The sequence below is a fragment of the Leuciscus leuciscus genome, assembly GCF_965113295.1.
Source record: "Leuciscus leuciscus genome assembly, chromosome: 7".
NCBI classification, from domain to species: Eukaryota; Metazoa; Chordata; class Actinopteri; order Cypriniformes; family Leuciscidae; genus Leuciscus; species Leuciscus leuciscus.
This window is the reverse complement of record NC_138731.1, coordinates 43,671,448-43,690,200: the sequence shown is the minus strand read 5'-3', so window position 1 is coordinate 43,690,200 and position 18,753 is coordinate 43,671,448. Positions and strand designations below refer to the sequence as shown.

The 18,753-nt window shown below is 38.8% G+C and overlaps 1 protein-coding gene across 1 annotated transcript; it reads left to right on the top strand.

Moving 5' to 3' along the window:
• Nucleotides 1-311: 311 nt before the first annotated feature.
• On the top strand, nucleotides 312-17,822 carry actr3 (actin related protein 3). The gene is made up of 12 exons (XM_082174760.1): nucleotides 312-467; nucleotides 1,470-1,525; nucleotides 3,409-3,533; nucleotides 4,581-4,691; nucleotides 7,345-7,440; nucleotides 8,248-8,355; nucleotides 9,342-9,485; nucleotides 10,753-10,926; nucleotides 11,980-12,072; nucleotides 13,266-13,391; nucleotides 13,489-13,572; nucleotides 17,034-17,822. Exons 1-12 carry the CDS (start codon nucleotides 424-426, stop codon nucleotides 17,127-17,129), a joined length of 1,257 nt encoding a protein of 418 aa, XP_082030886.1. The 5' UTR covers nucleotides 312-423; the 3' UTR covers nucleotides 17,130-17,822.
• The last annotated feature ends 931 nt before the right edge of the window (nucleotides 17,823-18,753 follow it).

Here is an 18,753-nt window from a genome sequence, read left to right as displayed (position 1 = left end):
AAAAGTTATGCACACTTGAACACTTGGGCCAAATACAGGAAATGCAAAGAAAGACTGCAAGTGTGTTATGGGAGAAACCCACGAAATTACTGATTTTTCACTATTATTTCTGAGATCATCTTTCCCATATCACAGTCGTGCTTTGACATTATTAGGCAAAACAAACAATTTCGCCAATAATGTTCTTTAAAAAAAAAAAAAAAAAAAAGTTCTGTCATTTGAACGGTCACGTGTTTGAGCCGCTCTGCCACGCCCACATCATCACTCTGTGACGCTCGCGGCCGCTCTAGGGTGCGCGCTTTCTTCTGCACTTGAATGCGGAAGTGGAAAACGCTTCCTTCTCGTTTCCGGGTTCCGCCTCGCGCACAAACGGAGCGACAGATCACTTGTACCGGGAGCTCACCGGCTCTTTAACCACTCGAGATGGCCGCTCGGTTACCGGCATGCGTTGTGGATTGTGGCACAGGGTGAGTTAACGTAATCTGTCCAGTGCTAACGAAAACCGGCGCTACACGGGCGCGCGCGCTCGTGTAGCGCTCCTGCACGGATAACATTCTCTTGCTGTATGGCTGTTTTCCGTTTATCAGCTGCTGTTTGGATTTTGCGATATTGGCTTTTACCAGCTCAGAGATGCGCAAATAACTGTCATGAAATCAGTGTGTTTGTGCTGAATGTGTGATGCTGAGATTACAGGAGCGCGGAGCGGCGAGAAAACGCTCCGCTTTAACGCTCATATGACATTTGTGACTTGTTATTTTGCGAAGAGGACCGCCTAACATGATTAGATCGATGGTGAAAATGTAAAACTAATGGTGTTTGAAGTGCAAGTAAAAATGATTGAATCTGTTGTCTTGTATTGTGCGCATGCGCACAGCTGCTTCCTCTTCCTCTACTTCCGTATTCTTGCTGCGGCCTTATATGGGCAAACACAGAAAAACACGAAATCCTGTAATATCCATAACCTGTATCAAATATCAATGCTGGACATTGACGAATGTGTAAAGTATTATAACCGCAGATCTGTCTCTGTTTTGATTATGTGATTATGTAATTGATCAGAACAGATCGACAGTGAAGATAGTTTGACATGTTGAGACATGAAACGTTCTCCCATCTGTTTGTGATTAATTGACCAATTATTTACAATAAAAAAAAAAATCTTAAATGCAAAAGGTTCGTGTGTTGGTCTATGGTGGTGTAATTATCGTTAAAAACAGTAAGTATGTGAGATGTGATCCTCCAGAGTTGTGATTTTTAAAGAAAAAAAATATTTTAGATTTATGAACACACTTTGAATGAAGTGCTCATCATAAAGAGAAATGAATCTGACAGAATGTATTGTTCATAAATGGGACCCGCAGTGTTTGATTTATTTTGATCTGTGGCTCTCCAACCAGGAACTGAGAAATGAGTGACATGTGCATCATGAGTGAATGAATATGAACATTAATGTTTGCTTTTTGTTTCAGGTACACTAAACTGGGATATGCAGGAAACACGGAACCGCAGTTCATCATTCCGTCATGTGAGTGTCTGTTCTTCTGTGCCGACGACTGTATAGTGCAGTGCACATCTGTAGGGTGTAATGCATGACACTAGTGTACTAGGCTGATGTCTGTAGGGTGTAGTGCACATCTGTAGGGTGACACTAGTGTACTAGGCTGATGACCTTTCCTGTAGCTCAAACAGTAGAGTGTTGGCGCTTGCAATGCCAAGCTAATTAGTTCGATTCCCAGGGAAAGCAAGAATTGATAAGAATGAAAATGTTTACCTTGATGTAAATGTAAATGTAAAATGTCTGTAGGGTACATCTGTAGGGTGTAATGCATGACACTAGTGTACTAGGCTGATGTCTGTAGGGTGTAGTGCACATATGTAGGGTGTAATGCATGACACTAGTGTACTAGGCTTATTATGTCTGTATATATTATCAAAATTTTAAAAAGGAGATGATATCAGCATCAATGCTATTGAACGGATTCTTAAACACCTCTGATTGGCCATTGTGTTGATGCACTCAACATATATGTCTGTGATTGGGTACAGTGATCAACAATGACATCTTTGACGCTCTTCAGCGAGCGCTTGCACAGATACACACAGGAGCGTTTAAAAGCAGGTGTCTATCAGCAGATCCCTACTATATCCACTGACAGATGCCGCTTTCAAACGCTCTCGATCTATGCAAATGCTTGACGAAGAGCGTCAAAAATGTCATCGTTGATCATTGTAGCCAATCACAGACATATATGTTGAGTGCATCAACACAATGGCCAATCAGAGGTGTTTAAGAATCCGTTCAATGGCATTGATGCTGATATCGTCACATTTTTTAATTTCGGTACCGACTTGGTATCTTGGTTTTGACAACTCTGTAGGGTGTAGTACATATCTGTAGTGTGCTAAGCGTATTTCTATAGGGTGTAGTGCACGTCTGTAGTGTACTAGGCTAAAGTCTGTAGGGTGTAGTGCACGTCTGTAGTGTACTAGGCTAAAGTCTGTAGGGTGTAGTGCACGTCTGTAGTGTACTAGGCTAAAGTCTGTAGGGTGTAGTGCACGTCTGTAGTGTACTAGGCTAAAGTCTGTAGGGTGTAGTGCACGTCTGTAGTGTACTAGGCTAAAGTCTGTAGGGTGTAGTGCACGTCTGTAGTGTACTAGGCTAAAGTCTGTAGGGTGTAGGGCACGTCTGTAGTGTTCTAGGCTAAAGTCTGTAGGGTGTAGTGCACGTCTGTAGTGTACTTGGCTAAAGTCTGTAGGGTGTAGTGCACCGTCTGTAGTGTACTTGGCTAAAGTCTGTAGGGTGTAGTGCACGTCTGTAGTGTACTAAGCTAAAGTCTGTAGGGTGTAGTGCACGTCTGTAGTGTACTAGGCTAAAGTCTGTAGGGTGTAGGGCACGTCTGTAGTGTTCTAGGCTAAAGTCTGTAGGGTGTAGTGCACGTCTTTAGGGTATTTTCAGGAAGCAGAGTTAAATATAATTCTCATATAGAAGCTGCAGAAGAGTGAGTGTTTAAAAGCAGCTCCCAAAGCCAGTTTCTATAATTTTTTTTGTGGCTTTTTTTAGTAAATATAAATTTTTCTAAGTGGTTTATTGGCTTGAAATTGCTTTTCACCGACTAAAAACGCATCTGTTGCGTCAATGTTTCTAGTCACCTCAGTTTCAAAGCAGCTTTGAGAGAGTGCATGTGTCTCCGTTACAAGTGTGTTGAGCTCTGAATCACAAATGACTGGACTACTCATCGGTCGAAAGATCATAAAATCATCTCACAATCTTCACCACATCCTCAAATAACGCCGTTCTTCTTTTCTTGTAGACTCACGTCAGCACTCAGTTCTCTCTTTTCTGCCTCTCTTCATGTTTGACTGTAATCTGACTATTTCTGGCTTCCCATCATCCTTTTCTTCTGTCAGGCATCGCCATTAAGGAGTCGGCGAAGGTGGGCGACCAGGCTCAGCGGAGGATGATGAAGGGCGTGGATGATCTCGACTTCTTCATCGGAGACGAAGCCATCGATAAACCCAATTACGCCACCAAAGTGAGTGAACCGTCATGAAAAACTGATTTTGTATGTTGAAAAGTTTGGGGGCGGTGAGATTTGTTTTAATGTTTTTGAAAAAGGTCTCAACTGCATTAATGTGATCAAAAATACAGTAAAACAGTGAAATATTATTACAATTTAAAATAGCTATTTTCTATGTGATTATATTGTGAAATGTAATTTATTTCTGTGGTTTTAAAGCTGAATTTTCAGCATCATTACTCCAGTCTTCAGTGTCACATGATCCTTCAGGAATCACTCTAATATGATGATTTGATGCTCGAGAAACATTTATGATTATTATCAATGTTGAATACAGTTTCTGCTGCTTCATAATTTTGGGGAAACTGTGATTAAAATGTTTCCAGGATTCTTTGATGAATAAAAAATGAACAAAGAAAAGCATTTATTTTAAATAGAATCTTTTGTAACATTATGAACGTCTTTACTGTCCAATTTAATGCATCCTTGATTAATAAAAGTAAAATTTTTGACCTTTAATAGTTACAAACACGATACAAGCAGGTTCTGGTCCAGTAGTTTGATTGGCCAGTTGTGGTGTATGTTTGTGACGCTCCTTGTGTTTTCATTGGCAAGAGCGAAAATCACATTTCTATCCATAATGTGTGTCAAAATGTCACATGACCGTCTAGTTTATTAATCTCTTATGGACTTGTTCAATAAAATCCTTCCAGAAAACATTTTAGAATTTTTATCACATGTAAATGTAATTTCTATTCATTTCTATTTTATTTTGTTTGGTTTTATTTGATTGTATTTAAACAGCACCGGTGTAACCGGCAGATAATGTACAGCTCTGCTCTTGGTATGAGAATAGCTTTTAGTTGCTGATATGGCATTACAATTTATACTTATAGACTGCATAAAGCGATATGACACTCGAATCAGTCACGTGATGAAGACCAGCAGCCGTGATGATGAAGGTCTATCATCATCATCATCATCTGTAGAGTATGAGAATCCGTTAGAAAGCGTGCCGTTCCTCCAGACGTGTGTGTGATCTGAGTGTGTGTGTCTCCGCAGTGGCCTATACGGCACGGTATCGTGGAGGACTGGGATCTGATGGAGAGGTTTATGGAGCAGGTGATCTTCAAGTACCTGAGGGCCGAACCCGAGGACCATTACTTCCTGTTGGTGAGTAACACTCCACCTAAACCAGTGGTTCTCAACCTCTCCTGCAGGGACCCCCTGACAGGCCATGTTTCTGTTTTAACCCTGAAATGGCACACCTGATTCAATTAATTAAAGGCTTAATGAGTAGTTGACTAATTGATTAATTGACTAATTCCTACTCTTCCTACTCTAATAAATACTCATTAATTGAATCAGGTGTGCCATTTCAGGGTTAAAACAGAAACATGGCCTGTCAGGGGGTCCCTGCAGGAGAGGTTGAGAAACACTGCCCTAAACGCTGATGCTCATGTGATGAGCTTGTGCTTTAGGTGGACACACTAACACACGTGATTGTCCATGTTAATCAGAGTTTTTGTCCTAACCAGCTGACGATAGAGACAGAGCGTATTTAGGCCACGCCCACACCGGGGGGGAAAACAATCCACCCGTCTCCATTGACTTTGCATTGCGAGAGGCTGCCTCCATGTCATTTATGACATAACAAAATACAAAACAATGTCTAAAAGCTGCTATGTGACAAAGTGTACAGCAAACAAGCTGTCAACCCAAAAATACGTACGTTTTTTTGACACTAAAGTGGATACAGGCAATAGACCTTATTCACAGCAGCGCCATCTTTGATTTTTAATGGGAATGAAACTGAGGCTGTGGGGGACAGACATGCATCTCTTCAATGGGCTGTACTGTTATTTAATGTGACTATCGCCGCGTGTCCATTACCCTTCAAATTTTGCAAATTGAAATTGCGCATTGAAAATACGCCCAATGGAAACACGTCAACTTCGCAAAAACTCCCATTTATCGCAAAAAAGTTTTCCCGCTCGCATGAGGTGGTTTTTCAGGCAATTTGAAAAATAAATATTTCGCAAAACTGCAATGGAAACAGTTTTTGCGCATTTACAGGTCAGCTGACGTAATGATGCGGTGTGTTTGGACAAGTTTTCTTTATTAAATTCCTAAAAGACAGAAGAATTACAGGAAAACTGAATTCTAAACCTCAAAGTAATGCCACAATCAAGACCTCGAAGCAGAAATGAGGGAGAAACACCCAGAAACACCTCATATGAGCCACTCACAGTATAAGGGTCGTTCCTTGCCATTAATGATTGGAAAACACACATACATCTCCTTCCATTAATAATAATGTCTAGTGCAGTGGCTGGGATATAGTACATAATCCTACCAACGTCCGTTACCATGGTTTTTGGAATGATTTTACTTATTGCGAGAGGAAAAAATGAAGTTTTAGTCGCATAACATCGGTTAAAGGAAACGCCGTCAATTCGCAATCGTTTTTTGTCGACATTTAGAAAAAAATCGCGAACGTTTTGCGCAAATCTGTAATGGAAACGCGCCTAGTGTTTTTGGATTGTTCTGCTCATGAAACACTGGAAAAATATCTTTCCAAAAAATTTCAGTTGACAAAAAACTCCCGACAATATAAGCCGTGGAAAATAACCTAGGAGCTTTTTACAGCGGATGCCATTGGAAAAACAGCAAGTCTGTCCCTCACAGCCTCACTCTCATACCTGTCATGGCGCTGCTCTGAATAAGGTCTATTGAGAGTCTCATTACTCTGAGAACTAACATTACGCCCGCTGGAGGGGAATGTAATCGGCGACAGGATTGCTTATCTTACAGAAATATAATATATAAAACTGATATTTGACTCACCAGTGACAAATGTTTAACTTACTACACATAGTGTAAATTTGTCAGTGTCAGGATCCCACAATTTACCCATTCGTTCCAGCCTGTGTGCACTTTTATGTCCTTAAACGCTCGTTTTTTGGGGGTCGCCAGCTTATAAAACCTTATTTCTGGGTTATTTAGCTTGTTTGCTGTACACCTTGTCACACAGCAGCTTTTAGACATTGTTTTGTATTTTGTTATAAGTCATAAATGACAAGGAGGCAGCCTCTCGCAATGCAAAGTCAATGGAGACGGTTGGATTGGGTGTGGGCTTGGTCTTCAGATTATCTAATGTCTCTATACTATTTTAGAAATGTTTTTTATTTCTGTCGTCGTGGCTGGAAAAACATGCAAAGTATGACAGTGATAATCTCAGGCACTGTTTATGTGTGTCGTTTAATGTTAAAAGCATCTAATATGATGTTGAATATCAACCTTTTTAGCCTCAGATCTTGTAAATAAATTACAGGAAACACAAACGTTCAACTCAATGTGAACAAACAAGTGTATTTTATGACAAAGATTGTATCCGTGTGCTTGCAGAGAGACTCCGCCCACACACTCTTCTGATTGGTTGTAATTTATAGATTTTGTTACATCTCGTAATCAAAGAAATGGAAAACATTTCAAATAAAATCTCATATTGTCACTCTTTGCGGCTGGTAAGAATAAAACCTCTGATTAACATGGAAAGACACAGCCCTACAGAGTTTAGCTTCAACCCTACTTAAACACACCTGATCAGCTAATCAAGTCCTTCAGGCGTATTTGAAAACTGCAGGTGTGTGTGTGTGTGTGTGTGTTGAAGCAGGGCTGGAACTAAACTATGTAGGGCTGTGGCCCTCCAGGAACTTAGTTTGACACCTGTGGTGTAAAGCGTCTGGTTAGAACATGATGTAACTGTGCTAGATGTTAATTTAGACCAGCGCATCACTTCCTGCTCTTGGTTTCTCTGTTGCAGACTGAACCACCTTTAAACACGCCAGAAAACCGCGAGTACACGGCCGAGATCATGTTTGAGTCCTTCAATGTGCCGGGGCTGTACATCGCTGTGCAGGTACACACACACACACACACACACACACACACACACACACACACACACACACACACACACACACACACACACACACACGCACACACACTAGAGCTGCATGATTCTGGATGAATTGAGAATCACGATTTTTTGTTTAAAATGGAGATCATGATTCTGAATAGATGACTAAACAAAATTACATGTAATTTAATAGAGGTTCTGACAAAATGTTAATTATTGAAGTCTATTTAAAAAATATTGTATTGATTTGAAGGAATTTTTATTTATTTTTTTAATCAGTTTGAGTGAAAGATTCGATGACTTGACTTGTTTCATTACTGAATGAATCTGCTTTTTTGAACAAATCTCTTGAATGAATGATTCAATGACATACATAAAAATGTATAGATTTTAAGTCACTTGTCGCCACCTACTGGTGTAACGATGTAATTGATACAATCTTTATTTTCTTTAAGTATCTTTCAAAAGGTGATTTACTCTACCCTACCGTAGACATCAGTGTTTATATCTGAACTATACACTTTTGTGATGATCTGAATGTTTGTAACACAGAAATAATGATACAGTCTGTTTGAAAAGACTTTGTGAAGCTGTTTCATATCTATACATGACAAACTGCTCTCTCTGGATTGTTCACTTGTCAAAGGTTTAATAGACAGAGCCGAATCGCTGTCATTTAGGAATAAGATCGCGTGGGTGTTTGAATCGAGATCACAATCTTTTTAACGATTAATTGAGCAGCTCTCAAACACACACACACACACACGTCTGTGTTTGGCTGATCGTGTGTGTGTGTGTGTTCGTCAGGCTGTTTTGGCTCTGGCAGCATCATGGACGTCTCGGCAGGTCGGGGAGCGAACGCTCACAGGAACCGTCATCGACAGCGGAGACGGAGTTACTCACGTCATTCCAGTGGTACGTCACACACACTCACACACACTACAGAACAATCATTCTGTCAAATGTGCTGTTTTAATTCTGAATGATTCTGTCCACTTGTGGATTCTGTCAAACAATGTTTGACTCATGTCAGTCCTGAGAGCTGGAATATAATGTGTGCCATTTTTACATTTCATTTTCAAACATTGATTTACACTTAAACATTTTTACATTTCAATCTGGCCATATAAGATCTCTGAATATGTTGTAATTTCTTTATTATAGTATTATTTAATGGTTTTGTCCTTTTACACTTTAATCTGTTTGAATATATTTGATATTTAATAATATATTTTTATTGTGTATTGTTTTACTGCATTAAAATCTTCAGCGTTCTTTTTGTTATATGGAAAAGTTATTAAACTTGTTTATTAGGAGGACAACACTAACTTAATTCAATACCATGATAAAAGCTTTAGAAATTATAGTCATGCGCTGCAAAAATTGATGTTCTTCCTCAGTGTTTCTGTCTTGTTTTCCAGTACAAATATCTAAACATTCTTAAATCAAGGTATATTTACTGGAGAAGCAAAATGACTGAAGATATTAAGTCTTGTTTTCTGAAAAATGTGTCTTATGAGTTTAAAACAATAAATAATATCAGGAAAATAATTTAGTTTTTCCTTTTAAGTTTCTTTTTCTGACCCCTTTGGCAGATATTTTCACTTGTTTTAAGCATAAACTCACTTAAGTTTGATACATTTTTAGACTTAAACAAGACTTACCTAAGACAAAACAAAACTAGACTTAATATCTTGAATATCTTCTTTAGTATCTTGATTTAAGAATGTGGAAAACAAGACAGAAATACTGAGGAAGAACGTCAAATTTGAAACTGTCACATGATATGCATATTTTGATGTTTCCTAATGCGTTTTGATCCTGTTGAAGTCGATCTACATGCTCACGGGACTCAGTGGGACAGAGCAGGAAAGTTAAAAAGTCTCTGATTTGATTGACAGGCGGAGGGATACGTGATCGGCAGCTGCATTAAACACATTCCCATCGCTGGCCGGGACATCACGTATTTCACGCAGCAGTTGCTGAGGGAGAGAGAGGTGGGCATCCCACCGGAGCAGTCGCTGGAGACCGCCAAAGCCGTCAAGGTGAGTGTGTGTGTGTGTGTGATGATCACACGAGCGTCTCGTCCTCCAGACGCTAGCCAGTGAAATGTGACCCAATTCCGATTTTTTTTGCTCATATGTGACACATATCGGATGTGTTCTATGAACGTGTAAACAGGGGAAAAAACGCATGCATTCGGATATTTCAAGATTTTCGTTTCAGGCCTCATTCATATGTGGAAATAAATCAAATATGTGCCAATGCGACTGTCATGTAAACGGGCAGATTGGATTTTCTGAGGCATTACACCGTGTCCTAACCAGATGCGATGTGATAAGATTCCAGCGACAAATAATGTGTCTGTCCACACTAGACGCGACTGTGAGATGCGTCAAAATCAATCAAAACCCACAGCCAATCAGAACAATGTGTGGGCGGAGTCTCGCGGCACCAGAGAGTAATCTCGACGGCACTCGCAAGAAAATGGATAAGTCGCTACATAATCATATTCACAAATAGTACACCATTTAAACATTATTAAAAATACATAGTCTACTGAGATACTAAAACAATCTTTGTCAAAGAATACACTTGTTTGTTCACAGTTTGAACGTTCTTGTTTCCATTTGTTTAATTCAAGATCTGAGGTGAATTATCCACTGTTGCTTTTACAGCTACAAAGCTGGAGCACTAAATGATATTCAAAGTCACATGACACGCTTTTAACATTAAATAAAGCACATAAACAGTACCTGAAATTATCATCGCCACACTTTGTGTTTGTTGTTCCAGCGCGACGTCGCAGAAAAATATTCTATCCTATTCGGACAGGATTAGCTTTACTAGGGTAGATGATGGAGTGATGTAATTCTACCACAGGACGTCTGTAATATTAATGGCCAATTCGCACGGGATCAGAGATCTCAGTAAACTAGCAGAAGTGTGAGAGTAACTCGATTTACACACCGCCGTCACTCCTGTCATCATGTGCGTATTATGTTACTTCCTGATATCACGTGCGCAAACACATATAACCTATATTTATATATATAAAACAGTTATGTCCGGTCGAACGTATCACCTGAGGTCATTTTTCCAGACCTTTTTACTGAAGGTAAAAGTCACCGTAATCTTTACTGACATTGATCATGATCACTGAGATGCACATTCGGACGGGACTAAAATCACAGAGAAGCTCTGGTAATCATTACTTTACTCCACCTCTCCATGTCACACTAGTCCCGTCCGAATAGGGCTTTAGACCTGCAGTGTAGACGAGGCCTCTGAGCGTGTCTTTCTGCCGTGCAGGAGCGCTTCAGTTACGTCTGTCCCGACCTGGTGAAGGAGTTCAGCAAGTACGACACAGACGGAACCAAATGGATCAAGCAGTACACCGGCATCAACGCCATCAGCAAGAAGGAGTTCACCATCGACGTGGGTTACGAGCGCTTCCTGGGACCTGAGATCTTCTTTCATCCTGAGGTTCGTACATGCGCACAGACATCTTTCTATTATTGCTAATTAAAGACCTATTAAAGGGGTGGTTGATTAGGATTTGACTTTTCTAACTTTAGTTAGTGCGTAATGTTGCTGTTTGAGCATAAACAACATCTGTAAAGTTACAACGCTCAAAGTTCAAAGCAAAGGGAGATATTTACTTTTAAAGAAATCGTTTTTTAAGGACTACAACAAACGGAGTGAGCTTCCTCCTGGGTTAGTGACATCATGAATCCTAAAATGTACATAAACCCCGCCCCCTGGGAACAATATTAATATTAATATTGCTATTAAAGAACATTATAGTATCTGCATTTTTTTTTTTTATACATTATCAGCTAAATGTATTATCAGTCGACATCTAATTCATATGCATTGATATTAGTACACAAACCAATTTGAGTACATGTCTGGCCTAGGAAAATGTACACTCTTTATTAAAATATTATTCAAAATGATTTAAGTATTTTGAGTAGTTGTGCTTGGGGTCGATTGTTTTATGTGATGATAATAACACAATGAAACTATTTTTATCCAGGCTGTCATACAAAGAAATTATGAACACATGCAGAACCAATGAAATATTAATAGCTGATTATGTTGTAGTTAATAAATGCTTTTTTTTTTGCATAGTAAAATAAAACCAATAGCTTAAGTTTGCCTTTTTTTGCCCAATAATTTCGTCAGATAAATACCTTAGCCAAGCTTAGTGTTTTGTTTTTCTCTCATATTTAAAAAAAATTCTCATATTTTGAAGGTTTAAGGTCATTAAAAACAAATATCCCCTCTGGACATCACTTTTGGCCTCTACTGTATGTTCATATTGAGTCTTGAGTGTGTTAATCATGTTTTGCTGATAAGTCCTCGTTGAATGTTTGCCCCAGCCTGTTTAATTAAGTAAAATATTCTCAGGTACATTCCTTAGATATTTTGGGGGGTTGTTCATTTTGTTTGTGCAGTTCTTCAAAAATGTCTTAAAGTGGATTTTAAAAATAGTCCCCAAACCGCACGCTCACACACTCTTGTTTCCTCTCCCAGTTCGCTAATCCAGACTTTACCCAGCCGATCTCTGAGGTGGTCGACGAGGTCATTCAGAACTGTCCCATCGACGTGCGCCGTCCGCTCTATAAGGTCAGTAATGCTTCTCTGTGCTGAAGGAACAGGGTTTCTACTGGTCTTAAAAAGTCTTCCACAATTCCACAATTTAAGGCCTTATAAAGGTCAGAGCAGAAAGTCTTAAATTCATAAAGTCATGCATTAAACTGCAGCATCAACAAAAAATTGTCGTGTTCTAGTACAAATATCTAAATTGTAGATGTGTTTACTTGAGAAGCAAAATGACTGAAAAAATCAGTCTAGTTTTTGCTTAAACCAAGAACAATTTGCCAAAGGGGTCAGAAAAATTGTTTTCCCTTTTGAATTAAGATTATTTTTCTGACCCCTTGTTTAAGTTTTCATGATTTTTTTTTCAAAATGCAACTTCATATCTTCAGTCATTTTGCTTCTCCAGTAAATGTATCTTGATTTAAGAATGTTTAGGTATTTGTACTGGAAAACAAGACAGAAATACCATGAAAGAACATGATTGCATTATCATCAGAAGGTACAGTAAAAGTTTCCATATTCTAGTGCCGAGGAGGTATTCAAGCCCTCATCTTTATCAGTTTTGTAAAAGGAATTAAAAAGTAATGTAAATCTGTTGTAAGTTGTATTTCCAAACTCTAAAGTGTTGCTACGTGTTGTGTTCCCTTCATTTTATTCTTTAAATTTTCTTTACTTGGTCTTAAAAAGGTATTTGTAAAGCTTTAAATCTATCATTACACTGCAAAATAATGTTCTTTTATAGTGTTTCTGTCTTGTTTTCCAGTACACATATCTAAACATTCTTAATTAATGTACATTCACTGGAGAAGCAAAATGACTGAAGATTTTAAGTCTTGTTTTCTATAAAAAAAAAACCCATCAAAATGAAGTGAGTTTTTGCTTAAAACAAGAAAAAATGGGGTCAATTTTTTTTCACTTTGAATTAAGTTTTTTTTCTGACCTCAATGGCTTGTTTTAAACACTTAGTCAGTTAATTTTGGCATTTTTCATCAAACAAGACTTCATATCTTCAGTAATTTTGCTTTTCCGGTAAATTAATCTTGATTTAAAAATGTTTTGATATTTATACTGGAAAACAAGACAGAAATATACTGAGGAAGAAAGCCTTTTTTTGCAGTGTATGAAACCTGCAGAAACCCAGTGTGTGTGTAAACGCAGAAACCCTGTGTGTGTAAACGCAGAATCCCTGTGTGTGTGTAAACGCGCGTCCTCTTTTGCAGAACATCGTTCTGTCGGGCGGCTCCACCATGTTTCGTGACTTCGGCCGGCGTCTGCAGAGAGACCTGAAGAGAACGGTCGACGCTCGCCTGAAGCTCAGCGAGGAGCTCAGCGGAGGAAAACTCAAGGTCCCGTTTAAAGATCATCTTCAGCGTCGGTGTGTTTAGAATGAGAAATGAACTCAGAAAACTCAATATCTCCTCTGCATCTCTTCTGCTCTCACAGCCTAAACCCATCGACGTTCAGGTCATCACCCATCACATGCAGCGATACGCCGTGTGGTTTGGAGGATCCATGCTGGCCTCGACTGTGAGTCACACACACTCACAGACTCACTGACGCACGCACTCGCACACACTCACACTCACTCACTCACTCACACTCACACACACACACTCACTCACACACACACTCAGTCACTTACAGACACACACAATTTACAGCTACTTGCGTTATCTTTGTTGAAAAATTGGTTTATTGAAATGCGAAATATTAACACTTGACTCAGCCATTAAGTATAATGCATTATTTAGGTATGCATAATTGAAACTAAAGTTAAATGCATTATAATAATTGCAGTAGGGCGCTCTCTCTCACTCTCACTCTCTCACTCTCTCTCTCACACTCACTCACTCGCTCTCTCACTCTCTCACACACACTCGCTCTCTCACTCAATCTCACACTCACTCTCTCACTCACTCTCAAACACTCTCACTCACTCTCTCACACTCTCACTCACTCTCTCACACTCTCACACACTCTCAAATTTACAGCTACTTGCATTATCTTTGTTGAAAAATTGGTTTTGAAATGCGAAATATTAACACTTGACTCAGCCATTAAGTATAATACATTATTTAGGTATGCATAATTGAAACTAAAGTTAAATGCATTATACTAATTGCCGTAGGGCTCTCTCGCTCGCTCGCTCACTCGCTCTCTCACACACACTCGCTCCTCTCACACACTCACTCACTCTCTCTCTCTCACACACACACACACTCACTCACTCACTCTCTCACACACACTCTCACTCACTCTCCCACACTCACTCACTCATTCATTCACTCACTCACTCTCACACACTCTCACTCACTCACTCACTCACACACTCTCACTCACTCACTCACTCACACACACACTCTCACTCACTCTCTCACACACACTCACTCACTCTCATACACATTCACACTCACTCACTCTCTCACTCTCTCACTCTCTCACTCTCTCTCTCACTCACTCACTCACTCACTCACTCACTCACTCACTCACTCACTCACTCACTCACTCACTCACTCACTCACTCTCTCCCACTCTCACACTCACTTACAGACACGCACAATTTACAGCTACTTACATTATCTTTGTTGAAATATTGGTTTATTGAAATGCGAAATATTAACACTTGACTCAGCCATTATGTATAATGCATTATTCAGGTATGCATAATTGAAACTAAAGTTAAATGCATTATAATAATTGCATTAGGGCTGTGCAATTAAAGGTGCAATGTGTGATATTTCTGAGGATCTATTGACAGAAATGCAATATAAGATCCATAACTATGTTTTCAGTGGTGTATAAAGACCTCACTTAATGAACCGTTATGTTTTTATTACCTTAGAATGAGTCATTTATATCTACATAACCGCGGCCACCCTTCTATGAAGGTCGACATACTGTGACGTCATGTTTCTACCGTAGCCGACAGCGAACAGAGCGCTACAGAGCGCGTTTCGTCACTAACTTGAATGAGAAGCAGCAGAAAAAGACGCAGCAGAATACTCAGGTTGTCCCTGACGCGGCAAACGTGGAGAAAAACATGCTGTCTGAACGACGCCTCGGACATCGTAACTTTAGCTGTTTCCCCTTACCTAAGTTAGCTGCTTTGATGCTCTTATCTTATACTAACTAGCATGGAAACAAGCTATGGTAAAGTCAGTGAATAAAAGACTAACACAATGATAAACAAGTAAAAATAACAATCGCAATAACATGTGGTTTTACTGAATAATTAAGTAAATATAATTTAATATAAAATATAATATAGAGAAACCTCATTGCTTGACTTGCTACTCTCTGCTGACTCAGACGACGACATCTTCCGATCCTACGTCGGCCACCGTAGCTTCTCATTCGAGTTTGCAATTTGAAGGAGGGCCGCGAGTTATTGACCGGTTGCAATTCGCAAATCTCACCACTAGATGCCGCTAAAAATCACACACTGCACCTTTAATCTGAATTTATTTTGGATATCGATTTTGGCTTTCAACGATTGTGAAAACCAGTCGGAGCCGAACGCGGATGAGCAAATGTGCTTCACGTACACCCAAAACAAAAAAAAAAAAGCCTTTTTGGAAGGTATTCATTCCCACAGTGGTTTATGTCTTAAGTAAACGTACACCGTTGAGAAAGAAACCGTGTGTGTATCGGTATAGTGGTATAATGTTTTGTCTGAAATCACGTCGTCTAGCGAGTGACCGCGTCTGAGAACGTCTCATCTGACGAGGAATCACTTTCCTTGATCAACATATCAACATACGCTAACGTTCCAGCGTTCACTGTTAAAGAGACTTTAACATAAAATAAAGAGACTTCATTTGTATGAATAACAGCTTCTTTTATTGCACAGGTCAGAGAGAAACGGAGCTGCTGTTTAATGGCCTTATAATAATTAATCAATTAAAATGTCCTGTCTGTGAATCACTGTTTATCGGAGCGTCTCTCTGAGAACTCAATTACACTGATGTTTAGTGATGATCCTCATTACAGTCACTCTGCGGGATGTTAAATCAGGATCCCGCGGGTCTTTAAAGTCTTCTCAGTTTGAGCAAATTTAAAGCCATAAAAAGTCTTAAATGGAATAAGAAAGGTATTAATGATCATTTCAAGAGGTCTTTAATTTGGGGACAGAAAAACAGGAATCACAAATTTGACTGATTTTTAAACTTCAAAAGATTCGGCCGGTGGTTTAAAAGAAGCTAATGTGCATTTTAAAAATGTAAGCGATTGGGGAAATTATACGAATATTTATAATAATGAGATGTATATTAAGATGTATACATAAACATAGACATATCTTCTGCTCACCAAGGCTGCATTTGAATTAAAAATACAGTAAAAACAGCAATATTGCTGAATATTATTACAATGTGAATATATAATAAAGTGTAATTTATTCCTGTGATCAAAGCTGAATTTTCAGCATCATTACTCCAGTCTCCAGTGTCACATGATCCTTCACAAATCACTCTAATATGATGATTTGCTTCTCAAGAAGCATTTATGATTATTATCTATGATGAACAGTTGTGCTGATTCATATTTTTGACTGATACATTTTATTTTTCGGGATTCTTTGAATAAAAATGTTCAGCATTTATTTGAAATGGAATCTTTGTAACATTATAAATGTCTTTACTTTCACCTTTGATCAATTTAATGCATCCTTGCTGAATAAAAATATTAATTTCTTTAGGAAAAAAACAAAACATACTGGCTCTAAACTTTTGAACAGTATTGCGTAGATATTAAACCATATTTTAAATAAAAATAATCACTGACTCATCCATTTTCTTTAAAGATTTAAAGGCTGAAATGTGACATTTTTCATCTTTTTGTTTTTGCCAGATGTTTAAATCATGGTTTTGAGTTATTTTAAAGCATAGACCCCACTCATATGGTGTTCATTTCACTTGTGCATGTATTAAATCAGATTTTTAGATACCCAGTTAAACACTTTTGTGACGTTGTGTTTGTCTGCTTTTCAGCCGGAGTTCTACCAGGTGTGTCACACCAAGAAGGACTACGAGGAGATCGGCCCGAGCATCTGCCGCCACAACCCTGTGTTCGGCGTCATGTCCTAAACCATCACACACACGCGCGCACACATACACACTTATGGGATGGTAGGGTGCAAAAGCAAAAATAAGAAATACTTTTTCTATTGTTGGTCCCCTCAGAGTAGACACGTGTCCGACGGTGAAAGACCCGACTGCTGGAAACATACGAACATGTGTTTTTTTTGTTGATTTTATCCCAGTGTAAGCAACCGAAACAGCTTCAGTCTTCAGTGAATGTGTGACGGCGTGTAACTGAACTCAGATTGATGATGAAAACTGGACCGGCGTCATTATTGTCATTTAAGGGTGTAAAGAATCACGTTGAACTGTGTGTACGGCTCCATCTCGTCCTTTATTTTAATGTTTTATGACCCTCGACCCCTACCACATTAAAGCAAAGTGTTTCCCGCTCTACTTTGATACTTGCTTTCAATCTATCAAATTTGTGACTAAAAGAAAACTTTACGAAAAATCCCATATACTGGATTTTCTGTCTGTCTCTCTCTTTCTTTCATGGCATTTTAGATACTCAACTGCTTTTACCTTCAGATGTCATTTATTCATGAGTGCAGACCGGTCATGTGAACATGACTGAGTGGAATGATGATCGTGCCAGTATTAGCAGAAGCTTGTTTTGATAAAGGCAGATGACACATGGGTGGGATTTATAAGTGTAATGGTGAAACATTCCAATAAAAGCTCATGGTTTCTAATGAACGGGCTCACATGTGTGTTTTCAGCTCTATTTCTGACGTGACTTTCGGTTCAATAGGCTTAAAACGTCATTCTCCTCTTAGTATCGAGTTTTTCAGGAGCATCTCAATCTCTCATGATTCTTAGGCCTACTGTAAACTACCATTCAAAAGTTTGGGGTTGGTAAGATTTTTGGTCAGAGAGTCTTGTTGACTTCCAGTGTGGAAAAATGTATTATGGAAGTCAATGGTGCCCCACAACTGTTTGGTTACAAACATTCTTCAAAATATCTTACTTCGTGTTCAGCAGAACAAATAAATGTATATGGGTTTGGAACAACTCGAGGGTGAGTGTAAATGACAGTGTTTTCATTTTCGGGTGAACTATCCCTTTAATAAGGTCTAATAATTTTTATTTATTCATGATTTTTTTTCTTTCTTTTTTTCTGAAACGTTTTAGTTGGATGTTCGTCTAATATTTTTAAAATGTTAAGTACGTTCATGCCATATTGTAATTATCGTAATTTCGAGATAACACAAGTCACGTTCTACTCGGAGCTGTTTAACGCTTTTCCATTTTAAATACATACATATAATATAAATTCACTTAAAAACTGATAGATTTTTATGTTATCAGAAACATTATGTTAAATTATAATCAGATGCTTCTCGGGTTTTCTTCATATTTAAATGATCTAATTTATCGCGCTAATTTATCGCGCTGAATCTGACTCTCGCGAGAAGTCGATATACTACTCTACACAGCGAGCGAGCGTAATTTTACCGATTAAAACCGGGTGTGTCTCAAATGTGTCAAACCGAATAAAATCAGTCCTTTAACTTGCCTCGCGAAAACAGATGTGTAGAGTTAAAACACGTAGAATGGCTGCTTAATTGAGTCTAATGAGCTTCAGTGTGTTTAGATGTGTGTTTTTGACAGTTGGAGTTTGAATGGT